This window comes from Ptychodera flava, chromosome 8 (genome assembly GCF_041260155.1).
Source record: "Ptychodera flava strain L36383 chromosome 8, AS_Pfla_20210202, whole genome shotgun sequence".
NCBI classification, from domain to species: domain Eukaryota; kingdom Metazoa; phylum Hemichordata; class Enteropneusta; family Ptychoderidae; genus Ptychodera; species Ptychodera flava.
In genome coordinates this window covers 3322391-3347688 of record NC_091935.1, presented here as the reverse complement: position 1 = coordinate 3347688, position 25298 = coordinate 3322391, and the positions used below count along the sequence as shown (strand labels likewise).

At 39.0% G+C, this 25298-nt stretch overlaps 2 protein-coding genes across 3 annotated transcripts; one reads left to right on the top strand and one right to left on the bottom strand.

Moving 5' to 3' along the window:
* Positions 1-1668: 1668 nt before the first annotated feature.
* LOC139138214 (phospholipid phosphatase 1-like) lies at positions 1669-12111 on the top strand. 2 transcript variants are annotated; one of them, XM_070706495.1, is made up of 6 exons: positions 1669-1962; positions 7980-8131; positions 8822-9134; positions 9490-9547; positions 10116-10295; positions 10912-11150. In XM_070706495.1, the coding sequence occupies exons 3-6, from the start codon at positions 8854-8856 to the stop codon at positions 11017-11019; spliced, it is 627 nt and encodes a 208-aa protein (XP_070562596.1). In that variant the 5' UTR covers positions 1669-1962; positions 7980-8131; positions 8822-8853; the 3' UTR covers positions 11020-11150. The 2 variants fall into 2 exon arrangements, with proteins under 2 accessions (XP_070562596.1, XP_070562597.1); XM_070706496.1 differs by having other exon boundaries at positions 1832-1962; positions 9490-9581; positions 9855-10295; positions 10912-12111.
* Positions 12112-12118: 7 nt separating this feature from the next.
* On the bottom strand, positions 12119-24497 carry LOC139138215 (uncharacterized). The gene is made up of 4 exons (XM_070706497.1): positions 24270-24497; positions 14983-15170; positions 13960-14088; positions 12119-13553 (listed from the first exon to the last, which is right to left on the bottom strand). Exons 1-4 carry the CDS (start codon positions 24298-24300, stop codon positions 13413-13415), a joined length of 489 nt encoding a protein of 162 aa, XP_070562598.1. The 5' UTR covers positions 24301-24497; the 3' UTR covers positions 12119-13412.
* Positions 24498-25298: the final 801 nt, after the last annotated feature.

The window sequence follows — 25298 nt, the reverse complement described above, 5'->3', positions numbered from 1 at the left end:
AAAGTTAAAAGAGACCTGAAACGTCATCTCTTGTTTATCTGACAGGTTTTCTTCTCTTTCATGTATATTTTCTACGACAAAGTTTTATAATTTATGTACTTACATTGACATAGAATTTATTTCAAATATCGAGGATAGGTCACAATGTTCAACATGACGCCCTATGGCAAAATGATAGATTCAGCAATTGTGAATGGTAGGGGGCTGGACTCGATTAGTATGTTATACTATTTTCTAGTCCCTACCCAATTTACTAATCCTTAATGTGTCTGTATTTTTCTTTTTCTTTTCTGTTCTATTGGGAAATAAAATATCCTTATCCTTATCCTTATCCTTATCAGAATTCGCTTACAGAACTATAGGACAGTATGCATCCGTTGAATAGTGGATTTTGCAAATATGTATTGCCTTTCTGACCTATTCTGATGTGAATATGTAACATTTGGCGCAGTGGTTGAGGTCTAGGCTAGTCAAATGGTCAGTACATTTAATTTATCAGCTCACTTTTTGGCATGCCTAATGCATCTGGTACCCTCATTAGCCCTCCACAAGGCGTTATTACACAAGATAATGTAATGCATTTCTCAACTTGGAACTCATTATAGTGGGTGCCCATGAAGGATGTCCTCATTCTGATTTGTTCAAATTACGACGAAATGATCACTCTACATTTTACTCCCATTGCTGTGAAATTTGGTTTACAGGTTCTGACGCCGGATGTTCTTCTTTCAAGTTGTTCAAATTATGACAAAATACCAAGACCCTTGACAGAGCCCTGCAGGTGTGTTGTAAAATACCAGACACGGAAGCAGGCCATGATTCCGGGTCGAATTCTTGCACGACACATTGACGACTGGGGACCAAGTTATTTACAAATATTCCCATGCAGTAAAGTGCTCAATATGATCAAAATTAGGTTTTGACTTCCATTAACATTTTAGAGGCTAAAACTTGGTAAAAGAAAATTCTATTTGAAATTAAGTTGTCCAGATCAGTTTTAAAAATGAAGTCACTACTAGATGGACGCAACATGTATTTCTCTCGTCTCAGTGAAATCTATATTGGTTCTCAATAAAATACTCGTTGGTGTCTTTGCACAGGTGTGAAAATTCCCAGTGCTCCTCATAAAAGGCAGAAATCCCGTCTGAAAACGCAACAGCCATGGACCAACAGCTACTGCCACTCTGGTAGCGCAGTTTATAGCAAGACGGAACGAGAATATTCAGAGAACACTTGTGTACACTTACAGGGAGTTTTGTGATTAGATGGACACTTTTGAAAATCGAGCGAACTGTACCTATGCTACTGTGAAATATAAAAACAACCCTGTATTTTTCCAATTTCGGTGATCTCGCTTAATTTTGTTGGCGTATCATGGCAATATATTAAAATGAACACTCCCTGATTACCTGCCTCACTGTAAAATGACGTCAAAACAAACCCAATAATCAAAATCATTCAATGTAATAAAATTATCAGGTCGCATAAACACAAAAATGACACTTTCAGAAAGGACCATTGTGAACCACGTATATAAGAAATACTAGGGTGGTAACCGAAAACTACATGTGTATGGCCCTGTCATAAATTGTTTGACTCTTTTAAGCGTACACGAGCACGGTTACGTGGACCGTGATGTAGGGGTTATGTCAACATGCGTTGATCATCAACTCTAACTGAGGCGCCGTTAATCTTCACCGCCTAATGGACGTGCCGTGGTATTGCCAAGTGCTGTATCGTGGGCAAGGCGTCGGAGATCACTGATTGGTTTGTAGCTGACGCGTCGACGCGGTAGCTGACTATAAACATACGTAATCGATCAATAGTCCAGCAGCTGTAGTTCATCCGTATGCGGCGGAGCTCAGTGTATTTTCGTGGACAACTTGCCTTAGGTCAATCTTCACACTATGACGAGTTTGAAATGGTACAAGATTGTCATAGACTGTACTCTGTTTGTGTTGGGTAAGTGACAGACATTCAAACAGTTCAAACCACTAACAGAATTATCGCACTGACACATGTATCGCCACTCCTGCTACTACATGTTTGTCACGTACAGGACGAGCACTCACGGATGTCCCTCGTGGGAAGTTATGCTGTCAGTGGTGATGGCGACGCGCGTGCATATGTATGTCTCTGCCTGTTTGACTGATTCCTATCAGGCTGCGCGGGGTGCAGGGTCAAAACCAATCAGTAGAAGTCCTATTGTCTTGTTTTGTTCTGCTTTGTTTCGTTTTGGGGGAGGGGGTGCTTATATTGTATCTAGCTGCAATTATTGTAATTTGTAGTATTAAGGGGCCGTTTGATGCGGTTCGATGTTGGCTTCCGTGTTCGCCCCCATATAAAGTATACGGACCCGCGTACTCGGGGCCATGCATTGCAGCCATAAAGTCATGCAGCGACATAACATATACGGTAGTGTTTTGCTGGCGAAGCAGGAAGATTGTACAATTCAGTAGTAGCGACGGCAAGGGGGTCTGTGCTTTCTATGTCAGGAATGTGTCCTGGTAGTTTTCGTGCTATATTAGAAAACAACCAACGCGGATACACGCGCCTTCAACATCCGGCATCACAACACTATTAGTACCTTATTACACATAGTTCAAAGTTCAAACAGCTGCGTGAATCACTCGCTTGACTTGTTTTCATATGTGTACAAGCCCAAAGATAAGAATGTATCCCGTTTCAAATGGAATTTTATGTACATACCAATAACATAGAATTAAAGGTTAGTGTGTTAGGGCAAAGAAAACGTTTTACCACATGTAAAATTTGTCGACAGGTGTATCCCAATATTTGATAGAATGGATTACTTTATAATAATGTTTACATTTTGTAATGATAAGGTCGTATCTAGGACGCATGCTAGCTACAGGGGTTTCACTAAGTTTTGAAGTATGGGGCCAAAATAAAAATGTAGGCGGCTTGCAGCTACGTGCCACGACCGCCAAGCGGTCGTCTGGGGGAGGGTGTGGGAGGGGGGTGTCCCCTCTCCCGGCCGAAGGCCGGAGGCCCTGGAAAATCAGCTAAAAATCACTTTTTACAGCTCACAGTCAATTGAAATTGTAGTATTTTCAGGAGTATTGTCAGAAGTGTTCTAGGACAATTTGTGTTCATATCATAAAAGCCATTAAACGTGATAAATCATAATTAAAATGATAAAAGTTGGGTAATGTTGAATATATTTTGAAGAAAGAAAACTAAAATCTAGAAATAATTTGACAATATTGGTCAGTGAAGTACCTTGATGTATGTGATGAAAATCGCTATATTAAGAACCTCTTTTTGCTTTAAGGAGGTCAACTATAATAATTCGTTATCGTTAATGATAGAAATTGGATATTGTAGACGATATTATACAGAGTTTCATCTAGACAGGGGGATGGGGATTCCGCCTCTGTTGACATGTTGGTATCCCCAAGTAATTTGTCAAGGGGGACCAGCCCCTAACGAAATGGTGCCAGTCACATCTTAGAGATTCAAGTAGAACACATGGACTTGTGAAATCCCCCTAAATTTTCTGGTAAAGGGGAAAAATTCCCCTTGTTAATGCCATACTGGATAAATCACTGATATTTTAAACACAGAAAACGATAAACTTTTCATTATTGTACTATGTTGTGCTTTAAATTAAGAACCCTAATGTTGGGTATGAAAATAGGTAAATGAAGAACATTAATACCATTTGGGAGGTAAAAATGATAATTTATTTATCAATAATGATTAAAAATGATTATGGTGACCATATTTCACAAATAGAAACAAAGTAAGAACCTTGATATGGGATATGAAAATTTGTACGTTCAGAAGCTCACATAATGGATTTAACCTGACGATCGTTTTTGAAGTGAGTTCGAAGGTCTGCTCGTATTTTAAACCACTCAGGGCGAAGTTCTTATTGGCGTGGATAGACCGAAAAGCAATGCATATCTTACCTCTAGCCGTACGTACACGTACACACTGACGCCTATGGCCGGCAGTGCAACGCAAGTCGATTGCCTTATGTTATTTTTCGCAAAGCATGGCGTAAACAATCGTTTTCATCAAATCCACACGGCCAAACACGCAGTCACTGTTTCTTCAAGTCGCAAGTTGTACATATTTTTGCTGTGTTAATAGGGCAAATAAAAACGTTTTGTACACTGGATGTTCCGTTTTGAGCATCACCATACACACAGCTGTAGCAGTGTATTTTGTGTCGTGTCTTGTACAGTATCAGATTGGGCAATTATTAAAGCAAATAAACATTTACTGCAAGGCGTATTTTTGAAAATAAAATGTAGGGGAGTATGCGAGAACTTGATACGCTCACTTTTTTGGCCATAAAGGAAGACATTGTATATTACCTGTAACCTTAACTTCAAAGATGCCTCTATTATGAAAATTCTTTGAAATGTACGAATATTTTACTAGCGTTTGGGTAGTTTTACATTGAAAAATTATCACGGGAATTACTTAAAATTTCCCCCTGCTCATTGTATGGTTCCTACTTGTTAAATTTGTTTAATGATACGTATAATATCTTGTGATACGTATAATATCGTCAAGATATTGAACTTCACGTATCTCAATATCTCGGCCATCATATAGTAGACAGGTTGTACTCAACTATATTACCATGCCTACCCGTCGCATTTTGATCGGTCGAGCTGAACCACGTGACTGACCACAAATACACAGTAATGGTCTGTTTACATGCCCGTGAATATGAATAATAAGATTAACAACTCAAAGTATCGTAACTTTACAGTAAAAAAAAAACAGTTCAAACATAAATCATAATCAATCACAAAATAAAATGGAGCACTTGTAGGTCAAGTTGAGATACTTTTTCTGAAAACATCTCCGGATTTGCCAAATTTTAACAGCGCGCATGACTGTTCGTCGCGTATTCCTCAATTTCTGGGGCCCCAGTTGTCGTTCGCTCCTGAAATTTTCGGAAATTTTGACGGTTTTCTTTGGTTCGCTGATAATATAATGGAAATAACAGACTCCGCTCTGACCATTTACGTTTATTTGTTGGCGCGGGCTCGAGGAAAGCCAAATTAACGGGCTCGGCAAGCCTCGCCCGTTAATTTTTGGCTTTCCTCTCGCCCTTGGTTAATGGTCAGCGCGTCGCCCGTTATTTCTATGATAACAATGGAATATCAACAGCCCAAATCAAATCCACATCAGAAATCCACAATAATTTCTACATTTGGAGAAACCAGTCACGAGAAATGGGTGTCTTTATAAACGTTCAGAACAGTACAAAAAAAATTTGAAAAGTAACTTCTGACAATCAATCATGCGAGGAATCAATTTCAGCCTTATTCTGCGCTTGATTTTCACAAGGGGCATAATCGGATGCAGTGGACGCGAGTTGTCTGATTTGCAATCTTTAACAAATTCCGCCCTGTTTACATCTTGAAATTGATTTCTGTGGTTAAGTGTAATCACCTCTTTTGGATGTAATATAATTTCTGCATGATATTTTTCACAAGGATAAATCGTTGTTTACATTTAATTTTTGCTTGAACGAGGATGTCTTTTATGTTTTTTTTTCCTTTTATAAGTATGATACATTTTTCTGGAAGTGTGGCCAGTGTTTGACCGCCCTGAACCCCTGAAAAATGCATATTTAAAAATAAAAATATTAAATTGGAAAAACATTTCTGTCGACCTACCGACCCTATTTTTGAAACTGTGTCATCGAAACAGCACAATTTGTTTTTGGCCTTATAAATTTACACCTGCCCTCTAAAAATGGATTTTCCGATAGGATTTTGCAAATTTCCATATTTTTTGACACTAATGTGTCGGAACAAAGGGGTGTCGGAACATAGGGTTGTCGGAACATAGAGATATCGGAACATAGGGGTGTCGGAACATAGGGATGCAACCGTTACACTAATGCAATGACTTGTGTACATCACACCCAAATGTGTTGCTTCGGACTTAGGTTTTTGAAACAAAACGGATGATTTCGAAATAAACATATATAGTGGTACTATTCTTGATAGCAGATTGCGGCCGAAGCGATGTCTTGTCCATTCGTCAGTTCGACGTAAGTTGAAAATAGGAAATACAGGCTGTTTACTATTTCCAATTTGGTGCATACAAGCGCAGTGGCATGCTGCGTCGCTGACGCTAACATCAAAGACGGTGCGTCGCACGGTCCCGCGGAGGGACTGTGACTGCCATGCACATTACATTCATCGAATCGTCAGCCCGCAAGCGGATTCGTAGTTGGTGCCAGATTTGCTCTTGACAAAGGGGTTATAAACCTGATGGTGGTACTCTAATGGAAATGGATACCCAAGCGTGTTCTCAAAATCACGGAAAAGCGGGAGTTTTTTGTTCATCATCTAGGCCCGTGAAAACACGAAAAAGGGTACTTTTGGCAAAGGCTTAAGCTTAGCCATGAAAGGGTTTGAATATCACTTTGAAATATGGTAAACAATGTTCTTACACGTACAGTCATTTCAGCGCTAAGCTGAAAACTTGACTTTTTTAATAAGGACGTCATCATGAATACTCTGTTCCCAAAAGTTGTCTTGTTGCCCCAGACTGTAATAGTGGTCAGCTGTTAGACAACAGCACTAGACTATACATTGATGTGTCAGGACAATGCCATTGGTCAAGATAACATTGACATGGTTGTAACTGTATTTGTAATTATCTCACCGACTCTTAGATTAAATAAATTAGGTATTTTATGGTTCATTTTTCTCCTATATTTCCAAAGGCGCTTGGCACATTGCTGGGATAATAATCGTATTTAATATGTAGAATGTCTATATACGACTTGATTATTCGATAAAAGAATCAGCGTACGTGATATTAGTGTAGTCATTTAACTAGAGAGAAAAGAACGGAAAATATCAATGAGCGAGATTGAAATGAGTTTGTTATTTATAGCGCCATCTATGTGAGAAGTACCGATACTTTTGTTTCTTTGTGCAGCGATTTGGAAATGTACCGGAGTGTGCTTGATAAGGGACACACCATCATCTTATTATAGTGTTTAGTAAATCATCCAAATAAGGCAATTTCGAGGGTAGGATAGTGTGCAAAAGAATATCTTCCCATTCCCAGAATAGTGTGCTAAGGACATCTTCCCTTTCCCAGGATAGTGTGTGTGCAAAGGAAATATCCCTTTTCCAAGATATCTGCCCATTCCCAAGATAGTGTGCAAAGGATATCTTCTCATTCTCGAATTTAGTCACTGTCGTTGGAATCCGTCTGTATCGACGGTTGGAAGAAGAACACAAACTTGAAGAAAATACTGTGTAACACCGCATTCACACAGCTTATTGTGTGCTAGCAGTACACACCAGTATATACTTGACAATCTGCACCGAATGTGATCATGCCTAAATCTAAGGTGGAATGTGCTCTATTGATAGACATTTGGCCTCTGAACCTTTTACAATACTTTTCTGATCTATCACTTGTATGCTGGGCTGATTTTGAATTTCAAATATTGGTAAATTTAAGGCAGTTTGTTTCTCTCTGGTATCAAAATTTTGTACTGTGACCACTGATGTTTATTCTTTGTCTTTTAACAGAAAATAGTTGAAAGTTTGCATTTCGATTTCGAGACTTGAAGTATCTTATAGGCCAAACAAAAATTGTGTGTGTTTCCAGAAACCCGACCTACCCGAGAAACCTACGCCGACTAGACATTTGTTTTTCTTATTTTCACAATATTTTGAGGTAGATTCCCTAGATTTTACCGTGTTGGTCTCAACCAACAAAACAAATAATAAAAAATAGTCCCCCGATCTACCTACCGTAATTTTCGAAGGCATGTTACCGGAAACACTTTTTTATTTAGTCATACCAAAAAGGTCTATAAAAACATATGCGAGTACATGGGAAAAACATGTACCAATCATTTATCAGTTTTCTGCTTACAAACCAAATTCTTCCTAAAAGCATCTACAAGCATGGTTAAGATTAATTCTAATATTTATATCTCTACTTTCTGTTTACAGTGGGGATACCAATAATACTTGTGAATCGCATAGTGTATCCATTCAAACGTGGCTTTTACTGTGATGACCGAAGTATAATGTACCCATTCAAAGAAAGCACAATTCCTTATGCGTTGGTGGTTGGACTTGGAATCGGTATTCCTATTGTCACGGTAAGTTTAAGAGAAAATCTCTGTCTGTCTGTCTGTCTGTCTGTCTGTCTGTCTGTCTGTCTGTCTGTCTGTCTGTCTCTCTCTCTCTCTCTCTCTCTCTCTCTCTCTCTCTCTCTCTCTCTCTCTCTCTCTCTCTCTCATATGCCGATCTGTAGCAAATATGATAACATTTCATACCCTCCATGAGTAAGTGCATGAAAACGCCACTGACGTTTGAACTTTATTGAATAGAGATGCATATTAGAGACTCATACGCTCTGCTCGTCTTCAATGTGTCGCAAAAGCTGTAACCAATAGGATATGGTTAATAGTCCACGTCACGCTCACAGTTGAGAACCTGCATCGTTTTCTCGGTTGTGTCAAGTTTACTTCCACTCACATATCGTGTTTATTCATATGCATGAAACGACGTCGTTTACGTCTTTGGGTTAATGGGCTAGAGTAGCCAAACTTTTCAGTGTAGTAGACCGTAAAGAATGCACACAATTCAACGCTGCATGAAGACTGTCGAAATTAGTTCTTTCTTTACAGCTAAGGGTAAAGTAAGAGGTGAGGTCTATTTTAGTCGCAGATTGTTCAGTGTAGAACTTAAATTAACTACTGGTAAAAATGTGTATTCCTTTCTTTACACACGACCTGTATTTTACGAGCATAATGAACCTATGGGTGTGGCGCTATCTTTCCCAACAGTTTATCATCTGTGAGTCCTTAATATTCGTGCAATGCAAGAGGCAGGAACTCTCATCCGGGTACCACGCCATCAAGCGACTACATTGTGTGAACCTCCACCCTCTAGTCTACATCCTGTACTACATCACCGGTGTATTCCTGTTCGGCGCCCTCATTACACAGATGACCACGGATGTGGTAAAGTACACGGGGGACGCTTGAGGCCGCACTTCATATCGGTCTGTGAACCTAACAGTAATTTGTACAATTGCTCCGATGGTTACATTGATTGGAATGTATGCACTGGCGACGAAGAGCTGATCAAAGCAGCCAGGTGAGCGAGCTAAAGGAAATCCAAAAGTCCGCATGAATCACATGAAAACGGAGTGAGAATGTATCAAAATAAGGCACAATTTCACTAAAGGGGTTCAGTACGTTGAAACGCATTTTCCTACCCAGTTAGTGTTATTGACAAGGAAGCGAGAACCGATTGTAATGAAACTTAGCGAAAATGAACGAGTTTATCGCTAACTCCGGTCTAGAGTCGGCCATGTCATCTGCCTGATATTCAAATGCACAGGAGCCACATATCTTCTAAGTAACATGGAGAATTAATAATGTTTTTGATTCCTAGCAAACAATTTTCAGACTAGTTGTCCAAATAAAGTATTTTGTCTGTATCTTTCAAGGTTGTCCTTCCCTTCCGGACATTCTTCGTTCAGTTGGTATTGTGCGGTTTATTTTGTGGTAAGTCTGAGATAATCTTTGCCTGTACTTTGTGGTAAGTCTGAGATAATCTATGCCTGTACTTTGTGGTAAGTCTGAGATAATCTTTGCCTGTACTTTGTGGTAAGTCTGAGATAATCTTTGCCTGTACTTTGTGGTAAGTCTGAGATAATCTTTGCCTGTACTTTGTGGTAAGTCTGAGATAATCTTTGCCTGTACTTTGTGGTAAGTCTGAGATAATCTATGCCTGTACTTTGTGGTAAGTCTGAGATAATCTATGCCTGTACTTTGTGGTAAGTCTGAGATAATCTTTGCCTGTACTTTGGAGACATATATCGGTATACCCGTCGGGAAGTTTTGCCCTTGTTCTGTTTAAATTTTGCTCTTTGCGATTTTGGGCCATTATGATCTCATATATCCCTCACGTGGATAGTTACAGCACATTATGTTGAGCTCTTATTAATTGCAGGAGATTTCAATCCTGTGGACAAAATCAAACCTACCTTTAAAATTAATCCGTCAATAACGTTACAGTAAGGATTTTTGTGTAGCTTGCTCTCCGGTCACCAGAATATTTGGATTATTTTAGGTCTATATGGAAGCTCGATTCATCTGGGACTTCTTCTCACACCTGTTAAAACCAGTTCTACAACTCGGCGCACTCGTGTTGGCCTTACTGACGGCCCTGTCCCGCATTTCGGACTATAAACATCACTGGGGCGACGTCCTGGTCGGAAGTGCGCTGGGAGCCACCGTCGCAATTGTCCTTGTAAGAAAAGTTTTGTCTTTCATTTCGCCATTGCTGATCTATTATATCGATTTACAGGGCCAGTAGCTGTAACTTTGATGATTTTTCTTTTTTTTTCTGTCAATCGAAAGTTTTTGATTTACTTTCAAAACGTGTTTAAACACCCACTATTTATTTAGTGTGCAACACAATGTCTGTACTTGTGAAATCCTGTTTAATATCGTTTATATTTGAATTCTAGTCTGGACCCGAATTCACTTACGTATCTGCTATAAAAATGGAGCCTACACACGTACAGGCTGATTTGACGAGCTGTCAATACTGTGTCAATACTACTGTGTCAATACGTATTTTAGTAGAACGAGAGACTACTGTTGACATTAAAAACACCAGTGAAAGAGATCATAACTTACAGCTATTGGCAGTGGGCCCCTAAATGGTTCTGAGGAAGTTCGTCTGATTACAAGCACTATATTTTCAACTGTAAACTGATAATTTATGTGTATCATGTAGTTTGCTCATGATGCGTCCACACAAATCAATGATTAAATCAATCAATAAACAATCAAATAGATAAATAAATAAATAAATTCTTTTAATCTGCCTGATAGTAATTGTCAGATTGTTGTCTTTTCAGTTCTTCTACACGTCACATCTGTCAAAATTTCCACGGCCGAAATCCAGTACTGGAGAACTCGAAGAAAATGAATATGAAAGAAATATCGAATCTTATGACCTCTCGTGAGAATAGTTGGAATGTCACTGCAGGTCAAGTGGCAACGCTGGAGCCCTCAACGGGGAACTTATGAACTTGAACTTGACGGCAATGCCAATAAATTTGGTTTTATTGAAAATGCGTGTTCTTTGACAAGCTACTGGTATAAGCCAGTATATGTCAGTTTGGTTTATTTGATATTCAGGAGCTATTTTATTGGATGCTATCGTACACAGTTGCTGTGTTATGCACAGAACTCATTCTAAGCAATACCTTATTATAAAGAGGTCAGCGATGTGTCTCATCATAAGGATTTCATTTACAAGTATCGAATATTTGCTAGATTTGTCCCTATAGCAACTTAAAGATACTAGTAGGACCTAGGCACGAAAGGAGAAGGGGTGAAAAAGGGACAAATCTTACCTACACTATTCAAACCAGCATTTCCGTGTACACAGAACTATGATGTATTTTTTTATCGATTGCCTTGCTATGCACACTTGTATGTCAGATATATGTTCATTTACTTATTTCCTCTATATTTTAATTGTAAATCCATTGATCAATACGAAGATCATCAATTACCTATGCAAAACTTGAAACCAAAATATTATTTTCCCCCAAAACGCCTTCCGTCTCATATATTGTATTAAGCGGGTCAAGTAGATATAAGGTATACATTATTTGTTCCACAGCGAGGCGCAACCTTTTGTCGTCGTGAAAAATCTTGAATACGGTCAGGTCAAGTTTTAAAACCCCAACCTATCGTAACCGTGTGAATTATTTTGACACAAAGTATTAAAATTTTTGAATATTCACATCTCTTCAATAGGCATACCCTATTCAATAACCATGTTGGTAATGAACGCTTTATGATATTGCTATCTAAAATCTAAAACTTGCAAAATGTTGATGACATCGCGATGGAGATTAGTTGTACATGTATGATGATGGTTTGCCGGGCTTTCTGCATCCTGGCTGCTAACAGCAAGATCAGACACCAGATTTTTATGAACGTCACTTTATATATGCAGTATTCAACTCTACAACGCATACGTGGCTTGTCGCTTTGTACCGGGGATAGCTGAATAAATAAACAGTAAACAGTAAAAAAGGCAGATAAAACACATTAATAGTTTGTGCATTTATTGTTTTAGAGTACTTTTCACGAAATACACGAGTCAATTCTACCATTTCTACCATGATTGTCGTGACACCATGTCAAAGGTCAAAGATGGACACTCCTCGACTTTCATCCTTTTACGAGTACCAAGACATCAACTACATCGTAATTAAAATAATCTAGACTCAAGATGCCAGGCATTTTATTATCAATTCATAGAATTAAAATGAAGATAGGAGACTGAGATTCCAGGTACACTAAGATTTGGAATGCTTTCAGTTTATTTTCAAATTGTGTACCCCAACTGCACAATTAGATTCAAAAGCATCTGTACAGCTCGTTAAACTTTAAAAAGCAAGATTTTTATCTTTTGAAAAAAAACATCCGTTACTTAGATTTTGGAAGATGTAAGCTGACTTTTTAAAAACAAATCCTTCCTAGTGACTCTACATTTTGAAAACTAAAACAATGTGATCTTTTCCAGTGAAATTTTGTCAGGACTTGTGTGGTCAGCGTAGCTGATCTCAGCGTCATCAATCTGATTGATCCTGGCAACTTGACTAATAATCTTCATTTTGATTAAGGTCTTTGCTTTAATATTCGAACGATCAGCGATGTCTCTGGCTGGAGTTATTCAAGAAGCATATTTCTGATGAGATTTAACAAAAAGCACGCTGTTTCAACCGATTTAAATTCAACGGAAACAGGTGTTGACGAGGTTTGAATTGGACAGGTACACACTTGTAGGTCTACCACATGAGGATAGTGTTACAGTCAGCGTACATAATTTGATATTTTAAAGTCGAGTAAATAGAGTATCATTCGGTTAGAAATAAAACTAATTCTAAGTTTAAGCATAGTCAAAATTATTTAAATCTACGATTAATATTGATGGAATGAATTCATACACGTGTTCGGCTAGCTGACCACCAATTGCTCTTCTGATGATCACCGTTATTTCTTCGCTGCGGCTTTTTCTCGTTGTTGTACGTCCGAGATTCTGAAAACACACCAGGTTCATCTTACCCAGGACTTATCACTACTTTGGCTTTCCATGCCCCAGTTCAAAATGAGAATTTAAACGATAAAAAATGTTCACGAGAGTCTTTACTGCTCTCTCCCTGCCTGTCTGTAGACCCATTGAGATCATAGTCCGGTGGTGGTTCCATTTTCATAATTAGCATCTCGTATTCTAATTTGTTCGTGAAGATGTCATGCATTAATTCTCGCTGGATTGTCTCCCGATGCAAGATGCTTGTGCTGGCATATGGAATTCCGCAAGAATCAGGGACCGACGTTCTCACGCGCTACTTGCCGCAAACGCAACGATAAGGATGATGACAATGATACCGCTAACAATCGCAGCCGTTGAAAACTGGCAGGCATATCGGGAAGCCTTGTCAGCCCTTGGCAGGTCTTCCTTTTCTATTCCAATTCTGACCTGTGAGAAACGAAGCGATACAGAAACGATATATAGAAAGTCTCTCTCTTTCTGTCTACGTCTTCTGGGTCCTTCGACAAACAGCTTCGTTTGAGCCTTGGCGGGACCGGGACTGTGATGCGGTATCAAAACTTACGATCATGATTTCGCCACCAGATATGACAATGAACACAAAAAGACAGTTTTGGCGTTCATAGCCCTGACTGAAAAAAGCTAACGATACCGATAATTCATCTGTTCGGCGTGTTAAAGAAAATAACAAATGTATTTTTGCTATTGCAAAATAAACTGGGTCGAGATTGACACAGCATTCTGACTCGGTACTCGTACATGTATATCCCCCCTTTCTAAATAGCCAGAGAAAATCTCCCTTACGAGCCCCCTAGTAGGTCTTGGGCGATCTTACCTGGCGTGAATAGTAGCATCCTATTGCTCCTAATGGTATTGTACAGAGAAGAAATCCGGCAAGGGAGAGGCAGAGGTAATCGTTTGGCATCTGTACGTAGGCTAATTCAATGTCATCTTCTCTTGGCAACTGTAATTAAAATTATAAAGTTCGTAAATTTGGCATTAAATCTACTGTAAGTGACATATCATTGTTACATGTAATGCGAAAGTAAGGAGAGGATGATGAAACTTATGCACCGATACCAACATTAGGTAAATGATTTTGGATTTCAATACAGAAAATAAATCTGGCCACCGTAGAGTTCGACGCTGATGTGTCTGAACGATGCAGATCGGATGCTCGTTTCATAATTGGCAACTGTCGCCTTCTAAGTGTTAGCGTGTTTAAATGCGGCATTGTTGGCGCTTTCTCTACATGCACACAGCTTGCAATCAGACACACATACATCTGCCCTTGAAACAATGGAGAATTTACAATTCCTTTGCAAGATTGTCTCTTTCTATGATATTAGTACATTTGCCTCTCTATGTCCAAGTAATTTCCTCCCATTTTAACTGTTGTAGTGTTTACTAATAATTCCATTATTTTCTGTGAGCTGGTATTTAATAGTGCTGTCAAAAATTTAGGGTCCGTTACTGCAGGAAAAAGACGAGTTAAAAAGTAAATAGATTACTGACGCTGAAGACTTCTTTCAGCTGACATTTTCGCAATTATTCATAGACATTTACAGAACAGTTTGTACTTTCTGATGCAAACGATGTTTGTATCTAATTTGCTCCAAGCCTCAGTGGGGGTAGAGAAAAGTCAATATTTGTGCACAATATCCTTGCTACTCATTCTCCTCATTTCATGAATTACATGCTGTCTTTATTTCAATATCAACGAAAGAAACAGTAGCACAGTTCATCCCTTACAAAAAGGAAATCCTCGAACTGATTAGAAAGTAACGATACTGTTTCTCCGAGTTAGTGACCGAAAGTTGATCTTTATCCCCCAATGATCACGTTTGGTACAACCTACCGTAGCTTGACTGTTGTACAGAGAAATACTTCCCGCTAAACTTTTTTTCCCCAGCTTGCTGCCGCTGTGCGCACTTCGACCCAGGGTGCTATTGCCGAATGTACTATCGGCGTACATGCTGCCACCGCCATTCTTACGAATCGTACTCTGGTCTGAGATCACAGTGATCTGATCGAGATCGGTTTCGTCTGTGAAAGGTAGAGGAAAAACAAAAGTTCATAAGAGGACGCGATTGCATACACGTGAAACAAAAAGAGTAGATGTCTTCTCTATACTCCCATTCTAATAAATGAATTACGTTCCACTCCATTCATTCATTAATGATGGATCAGCCAGATGTGCAGCTTTCCAAACTTTCCACCAATAGCTTCGTAGCCCTGCCTACACACCATTTATCAATGCCAAGTATCAAATTCACGTAACGCGAAGACATCAATTTCTCTCTATACTATCGAACCGAGAGAAATTATATTTCCCATCTCTGCAACGTTTCAACTATGCACCCAGCATGTTTATCTAATGGTTCAGTTCAAAAAAGCCAACATGCAAAGACGAACCAACCAGCATGACAGCCTCATGCAAGGTATTGGGTTGGTCTCACTGTGATATGGTGCGCCCTCACAGGTAGCTATCGCCTAAATGGTTTTCATAAGAAACAAGTAATTGGTGCGCATATGATATCGTATTTAGTAAAACAGCAAAGTTAAAAACGCATTCAGTCAAGGTTTACCAAGTAAAATGTCCGTCCAACAACAATGACTTTACAAAAATACTTGTCAAAATATACTGGCCGCCTGTTCTGTAACTTTCTCAGTCTTTTCTGTTCAAGGACCCATATCCCAGAATTGGGCACTAACATGCACGACAAGCGTTGCTTTGTTTCGAAAAAAAGAAAGGCGACATGATTCTCATCATTATCACAGTTGCAATAGTTTGTGAAAGTCACTCATAAATCTACAATATCTCTTTTTGAAGAATGCAACAGAAACGTAACTTCGTACAAAGATTTAACCCTATGATTAATTTCGAGTACTCTATGTCATAATTTATTTACCCTCAGCTGGTTTTCTCTCCTATGATAACAAGATATCTCCAATTAAAGTGCCCAAAAGGCAACTGCTGCAGGCGCATACAGCCCCATTAATATGACAGGTGGAAATTTAAGCCAACACTTCGTATACAGAGAATGAAATACTCCAAAGCCATCAATTTATCATCGACAACTTTGTGAGTTTACGACAGGTTTAAAATTTTGATTATCTGTAAAATTTATCAGGAGCAATTGCTATGAACATTCGTCAGGAACTAATACATGCTTTCGTATAACGAGTTCCTTATGTAATCGGTTTTTTAGTTTTTTTTGTTTTTTTTTCAATTACAGACAAAGACATTGGCTGTCTTGCATAACACTTCACATTTAAACGCCCATTGAAAAAAATGAAATCTGCATGCTGTATTATCTGCCAGCGTTTTCGAAAAGATGCCCGTATTAACAATACATTCGTCAGGCCTGCTAATGTTTCTATTAAATGTATATATTCAAGACTCGTATTTTATACAGCATTGTAATTAAACTGCGATATTTAACGGTACTCAATCATGGAGCTGTGTCAGGGTCCTATCATCATTCTATGGCTCAAATTCTCAACTTACTGTCTGTTTGATTCCACTACCGATAATGGAAATTGTTACCATAGTTCTTCACAGAAGGAACTCTTTTAAAAATAAAGACATCCCCCACTGTATACATGTATGCAAGACAAGAATGAAGACAAAGGGAAAAATGGGACCACAAATAATTGTTTAACGAATACAGCAACTAACTTCATACAATATTTTTCATTGAATAACCTTGATCAAGCTGTGTACCACGCACGCAGATGCTCTCGGATTTTATTTTGTTTGTTTGCGTGTTTGTTTTTAAATTTTGTACGCTTGATAGTATGCATATTGGCCGAAACTCTGCAAAAAATTCGACGCTGTCACATCGAATCCAACTAGACTGCCTTTGTGTCATTCACAACAAGCAAACTGATCTGGCTTTATTTTCTGTTCAGAGTTTTCCATTCATAAACAAGTGTAACGGGTTTCTTATGTAATCGTTGCTTTTCCATTGATGACAAAAACATCGCCGTCTTGCATAACACTTGCCTATACGTTGCGGTCGTCGGCGACATGTATTTCTCAATGTCACTTTCGTTTTCAAGGCTTATGCCCCGGAGCGTGGATGACACGCTGTACGTTCAATGAAGTACAAAATCTCATAGAGACGTTACACGCGTTTTGATACAGCTGTCCCAGGTACGATTTTACCTATTTTCAGACTTGTTACAGTTAAAACAATTACATGTTTGAATTCCTTGACATGAATTGGACGTGAGAAAGCGCGAATGGACCTGACCAATTCAGATAATCTACCCGGCTGAAATATACATTTCATGAAAGCGATAACTTACCATATCTCTTTCGCAAAAAGAAATCACCATTGTTCAATAAGTATGCAAAGAAAGCAATAGTGAACTTGTTCAGTACAATGATTGAACTACTCTTAAATATGCCGGTACACTTTTCTAAATGCGTAACAGGCGCAGAACTGTTCTCATTTCTTTCAAATGGAGTCTACATTTACAATGTGTTAATGATCCGATCGGGGTATTTTCTTCTGATCTACGGTCCCTCCATATGCAGAGACCATGCATGCCTATGGGAAGATTTCTCCAGTTTTGGCTTTGCTGACTGTCGCTCAATTCTACACACATTACCGCCGTCACATTTTGAATGCCGCTGGGCCAATATATTGATCCCCACGGACTGCGAACATGTAGGTGTAACCCGTGACGGCATGGTTGTATGAAGCGAAACCCTGTCCGACCTTGTCAGACTCTAAAACGTGTCGGTTACACTGAGACCAGCTATATTTCAACGAAAAGCCAATTGCAAATGATGTAAAAAACATCCCGGGTAAAATTAACACTTCACACGAGAATCCCATTTATCAAAAATAAAAATAGTTGCTGATGTACAGAACTGCCTCTGCCAGGTACCGTCGATTCGGAAGTACGTCACTGTTAGTGCGCAGACTCAGAAACAACCATTGATTGTTAGCTAAATCACTTATAAAACCAACAACGCACTCTATTATCATTTAACAGGACTCACGAGCCTTCAGGACTGTTACTGTCGTATTAACTTCCACACAAACGTCGACTTTGATTGTTTCAGTGTCTTTGAAGAATACTGTACGCGACATTCATGTTGTTTGCATAATTACCCAATAACATCGAACCCCTTTCAAGTTAATAACTAGAACTTCACACAACTTGGGAGGTTGTCTCCATCACCGGACAAATAAAATTGACGCACATTTGTTGAAATTGCAGACAAATTTGATTGAATAGAACAAAGGCGTAATGATCCTTTGAAAGGCCCTGAAGGACACGAAACAGACAGCAAGGTACATGGTCGCATCGTTCATCAACATGCTTGTGGTTAAAGCTCATACGTACATGAAAACAATAATAACAAGGCAGTATTGCTGAAGGCAATGAGTACTTGGGCCGTGATAGAGTAATTTTGAGGACAATATATACTACTATTCAAATATGGTCTTGAATTTCCTCCTGTCAATTAGGCATTTGATTAACTGGTTATTAAACGAAGCAATGGCATGACAACGGCAAATATGTCTAGCAACTTTTGTGGAGTTTGAGGCAGGGGTTCTTTATTTATAGTGAAAATTGCTTAAACTCCTTAAATATTCAAATTACAGCAAATTTCTTTTGTTCTCGATGGTAGATGTCTAATATTTAGATGGGCATATTTAGATTTCTACCCTATAGTTATTCCTATATACCAAAAATCGGACATCCAGCTCTATTGGCTTGCTCAGAATTAGATATGCGCATAATTAATGAGGTACAATATGTGGTGTCATGAGGTGTCCCATCATACCAAATATGAAGGGTGTAGCACTTGTGGTTACTGAGTTGTGGACAAATATATCTATTTGAGGTCAAAGGTCATTGAGGTCACGTGACATTTTGTCAAATAATTGTATTGCTAAGTTATTCCTATATACCAAAAACAGACCTCTAGCTCTATTGGCTCGCTCGCTTGAAAACAATCTCATAAACCTGGCCATATGGGCAACTGTGTATGGGCAGCTGGATACTTGACTTCCGGAGAAGGCGAGCTGTCACGTTCAAGCTCAGGATTATTTGTCGATCAAATTTCAGTAAATTTACCTTACCTAGATGAAATTTTGTCTATAGGCTGAAATTTCGCCGAATTTTGACGAAATTGCATCGATTTTTCAGGTTCATATCCGACATTTTTGAGTTTTGAGTGCAGACAGAAATAAGTTTTGAGGCAACATGGCTGCGACCCCATGTTGACCCCGGTATCTGCTAAAGTGCGGGTTGTGGGTTGCGGGCTGCGGGTTTTTAGAATTATGGCTAGATTTCTAATATATGTAATATGGCATTTAGTATATAAGAAATAAAACCTTTAGAATGTGTCTATTATCAATAATGATGATCAGGTCTATCGTACAGTATCCCTTTTCCTGCGAAGTCCATATTTCACCATCAGGTCAAGATGGTTAAAACCCGGGGTTAAAATTAATGAAACACTACTATATGGTGTATTTTAACGTAATACTGTATATTTGAAGGCTGTTGAAAACATCAATGCTGTAAACTTGATTTTTTGGACTAAAGATGCTATAACAGACCAAACCAAATGGGTGAAAATACGTCATGTTTCTGAAAAAAAATCAAAATCTGCTAAACTAAAAGCGGCGATTCCGAGGACCAATTTATTTATTCCGAGCTGCCTGGCCATTACAAATAATTAGGGATCTGAATCACTTTTCTTTCTTGCCATGGATGTGAGTGAGAAATATACGTAATACCAGACTGACAAAAAAAAAATCGCGCCTCGGAAATGTCGCCACTTATCGCGGAATGAAAATTGTTACATTTCTAGTATCAGGCCATAGGAAGTAAATTCTCTGTAATGCATCCATTCACAATTCGGTTCCAGGGCAACTCATACAGAAAATTAAACAATGCCTAGTTAAATGCAATGCATAAGGAAAGATTTGACTTAAAAAAGCGTAGAAGTGATGTGTATTGTAAATGCCGTGTATTTTTCATGAAATCTTTAAAAAGAAAAAGACGTACAACAAAGGACTTAGTTTACTTTGCCGTTTCGGTTCAAGCGAGGTCGCGACCTCAGAGAACGACATTCTGCTAACATTTTACGCGAGAATTTCAGTGGGAAAAACACGCCGGTGCGTTGCCTTATTTTCAGGAATCGATCTAATAGGATAATTTTTGGATGAGTTTGTGTTCTGCAGCTTTCAATAATTTGTCTCCTAATATCATGACCGTATGACTTGCACCTGCAGTATGATAGTCGCTCCATGCCGGTATGCCCCCTTCAAGCATTTGATCCAGCGTGACTTTGAAAAGTTTCCTAGGACTATAATCGTGTTCACCACAATAAAATTATTTGAAACGGCGTTGAAAACGATTTTGAAAATTGTGCTTTTATCGGCGGTTGAACTAATCTGAAGTGTGAGAAGGGCGAAAATGATATAAAAAAACACACATTTTTTCATGCCCGCAACCCGCAACCCGCAAAATAGCGCATCCGGTTGACCCTGCCTAGCCCTGCGTACGATGCTATGTGCTACAGCTAACACGCATCGTACGCAGGGCTACCGAGAGAGTTGCCGACATCGACGGTTATTTACGAGAAGTGAATAAAAGACTGTCATTTTTGGAAGCGATCGAGTAGCTGAGGTAGGCTGGGATACGACTTGGGCCCAAGAACGCTGAATTTCGACAGTAATTTGGCTTTTTACGTGAAGTCCCAAAATGGATTTGAAGTCACCGACCCTACGTACGGGTCTTTGCAGGACTGTGAGCGGGGCGATTAGCTGTAGCGGAACACACAGCATCGTACACAGGGCTAGTTGACCCCAAGTGAAAATGTGTTCGCGATCAAATCTTCCTATATTTTTTTCAGAATTTTCGACAAAATCATTGCTTCTTAAATCTTTTGTAAAATATAAATACTAAAATAAAAATGCGATGTGCCATGTCTCCAGATTTCTAAAACACATCGTTCGTTAACCGTTCGACGGAATACTCATTTCGCAAACTTGTGACGCAGTTGAAATTCAATACTGACCGCCAAGCAATCTTAATGAGACGAGATCATTCTAGACCCCGCTTCTAGACATCATCCAAATTATCCAACCATTCGCGTTAGAGTTCAGCTCGCTTAGAGTATCATAACATTCTTCGGCCTTCGTTTAGATCGACCCTAATCTCTCCCATTTAGGAAATAAATACACAAGCTACCTCGACAAAACTTCGTGCACCATCCAGGACCAAACGCACTACAAATCTGTCTTGACGTCATCATCTCCTTACATGGTAATCGGCATACCGTATTTTTTAGCAAAGGAGACACAGAATACGTCGGAGTATTCAGTTTCAAAACGTATTACATTGTGTGATGTTGTCAAAAAAAGGTAATGTTACTGCAGTGGTATAAATTACAAAACACAAAAGTTCAAATCAGTTTATTTTGGACTGGCTTTACCCAACATTTCATATTGTTTCTTATGCCAGATTTGACCACGTACTTACTGGCGACCCCTTTACATGCAAATTTTGTGTCAATGGTGTGTTCTCCTGGAAAAACAAACGTACGATTTCTATATGAAGGAGGCGAAATTTGCCCTCAAAACTCGAAACCACCCCTTTATGGGGTGTACCTAGCTATTTTGAACGACCTTCTCGAATCTGCAGCTCTATTTCGAAATGATGGTCTGGTTTTCTCAGCTCAAGGATAAGTGTTCTCCATCGCTGTGGGCATTACTGTTCTCAACTGGGGGTACAGTTTCCAGTCGTAATGTTTTTCATTGTGTCCGGGATATAAAACATTCCTTTTCAAACTTTCACTTTGATTAACACTAGTCCACATCTTGTCAGTGATTAAACATGTTTCAAGTTTAAATGTTAAATTCTGGTCTCGAGCCCTCCTGTTCGACCAAACTGAAATTACCCCTCCCACTTGGCTCGTCCAGTGGGTGTAGCAAGGGTCGTGCCATCGCTTAGGAAACGGAGGGTGCATTAATTGTTGCATTTCGATGCACATTTTGATTATATTCAGAAGATTTTGTGGCAAAAACTCAGATAGAGAAGCATTTATATTCACATCTCACTTATTCATGACTGGCTGAGAGCAGCACTTCCATTAAGTTAGCATCATTACGCCATTTATTATGCCAAGAAAGATGAAGCCAAGACATTTTGCCCTCCCTGGTCTCAGCAAGAAATGGTTATACCTTACAGAGTTTTTTCCACGGAATGAAAACAAATGTACTTGGGCTGAGGCCCAAGTACAATAATACAGTTACCAATGAAAAGTAGTCTCATGTACGCACGTATACGAATATATACCATGTTTGTGCACACACACACACACACACACACACACACACACACACACCACACACACACATATAGATAGATAGATAGATAGATAGATAGATAGATAGATAGATAGATAGATAGATAGATAGATAGATAGATATATAGATATAAGTAAACTTGAGTTGTACAGATAGCTCCCAGTGTTGTTCGTAGCGGGCTTTGTATATTTTCTGTTTATTATGTTGGTAATTTTGAAACAACGTTTCGTCTTAAAAGTAGGACGTCATCAGGTTGAAGATGTCTGTATTCTCCTTTTGTAGAAATCTTCAACCTGATGAAGCCCTTCTTTTAGGACGAGAGATTGTATCAAAATTACCAACAGAATAAACAGAAAATATACAACCAGATCAGTAGACGTGTGCAAATTTATTCATCCGATATATATATATATATATATATATATATATATATATATATATATATATATATATATATATATATATATCCTCGAGGGAAATTACAGTGCTCTATTCTAAAGCAGAGCGTAATTAAAGAGAATAAGACAAATTACCTTAAGTACAAACTAAGAAACTGTATCTGTTAAGTTTCATGCATCTAAATAAACGTTACTAGCTGGCCCAACAATGTCACCACCTAACAAATATTTTTATCTATCTTTTAAATTATCGAGCATTGTAGAATAAAGTGCCAACACAGCCTTTTATGAGGCAGTTCTGTTACAGGAACTCCAAGTTGTCTTGATATTGCAAAATACACTAACTGTATAATATTAATAATAATGATTATAGAAGAAATATTTTTTCTGGAGTTGCCTTCAATAATGCACTTGTACTTCACTAACCAATCACTGCCATGTGACGTATCAACCGTGCAGTATGTATTTTCCATAATTGATTAATTTATTGATTAAATCGTTCATTTATCAGGCTTCATCCTTAACAGCGGACACATCCAGTCGACCAGTATAGGACACAAAAACAAGCTCCTTTTACTCATAAATCATAGTCGAGGTGTAAGGTTGAAGGCAATTCGAAGTAATATGGGACGGCACTATGTTACAGGTATAGAAAACAGACGTGGGGCTCGAACTCAGCTAAACCCGACTTATCGATAACAATTAATTTGCTATTGAACACGAGAGATTGTCCCTGATTGTCCAGGGATTGTAAGTTTCCTATAATGACCCACATGTCATATATGAGGCTATTTTAAGCAATTTTCCTCTCACACCTGACAGCGTACAATGGTAGTTTACTTGCGATACGCAAAATGCCCTAGGGAGTACAGTTTTAGTCACAGTCACTTTAGACTTACGGTGCACTGAAGGAGCACTTTACGGAAGCAGTCCTGGACGACCGGAAGTACTTTTAAATTAAATCTGTTGAAGCAAAACTATCAACAAATTTAAATGCGAGTTACTTCCGATTGGGACAAAACGACGAATGCAGATATTGATGTCTGCACGGCCCGCACAATAGCAATACATTATTAAGAGAAAGAGTCTTGTTTACGAATGGAAACAATCGACAGTTGAAGCCCATATTCATGACGTTTGTTTATTCCCTTCTTATCGCTGGTACATATGCGAGGACATCGTTTCCCCTTCGCTTGCACGGTTATGCGAATCCTCATACATTACTTGCTGCGATTGGCATGACGACTACAGCGCTGAAAGTAGTCGATTCTTGGATCTAGCTTTGCTTTTAGAACCATGCAAGTCTCTGGCCTTGGCTAGGATTTAAAAGTTCTATTTTCACGCAATGCGTATTTCATGCATGCATAGCGTATGTGAAGCAAAAAAACAGTCTAACTTACGTCTGCTGTCGCTTTCCATTGTTCCGTCCATCGTCCTGTCGCTTTTGCACCGGTAAGGTGTCGGGTAAAGGTGAGTGAACAGAAATAGCCTTCTGTGCAGTATTTCCAATTATGTTTTGCGAACTGAATCCAAAAAAAGATTGGGTCCGCTTTAGCCAGGGCGTTGGGCGTCCATAGCGCTTGCTATTAGAAAGTGGCGTCGTTACAATTACAATCAAAAGGGCAGGTATTTGCATGATAAATAACGCGCATCTAATTAGGGGCCGTACATTTAACAGGCAGAGTACCATAAACCGTTTTTCTCGAGAGTCTATGCCCAAACCAAAACTCCCATCCGTAACGGTATGTAGTTTTTATATGCCCTTTTCTTTCAAAATTATGATGTATTTTGGAGATAAAAAAAATTCAATTCGCGAAGTGAAGACACGGAAGAGAGTCTAAACCCTATTACTTCCAAAGCGACTATTTCACTCAGTTCAAATAGTTGTGACTGTCAATGAACGCCTTTGACATTCAAATTACTAATTACTATTGATTTGTGCGTTGGTTTACGCATTGCGAATAAACAAATCGGAATGGTCCGTAAGAGATCTCTCCAAATATCATCGGAGCGAGATTTCTCACGCAAGACGATGGCAAAATGGTTACTCAGCGACATATCGGTACACATCCACGGTTTCCCGAAACACCGAAGGTGAACGTCGCTTTCAGTCTGTATGCAGTTTTTAGGCTGAAATCTCTTTACACCCTCAAATGAATTAACGTTTTGTGGAGGGACCGTGCGTACATACATTAATCATGGAGACACGGAGGGACCATGGTGGAGGTCTGCTTCTACCTCCATGGTTATCCTTATTCACGGATAGAACCAGAAGAAATTCGAGCCTTCGCTTTCCTTCGTTTTTCATCAAACTGTTTTACTCTGCAACTAAACGTCCGTAATGAGAAGTTCCCTGTGTAAGACACAACAACGCAATACATCATGACAAGTGACATGTGTAGTATTATGAATGGTTGTAGTCCGAGTAC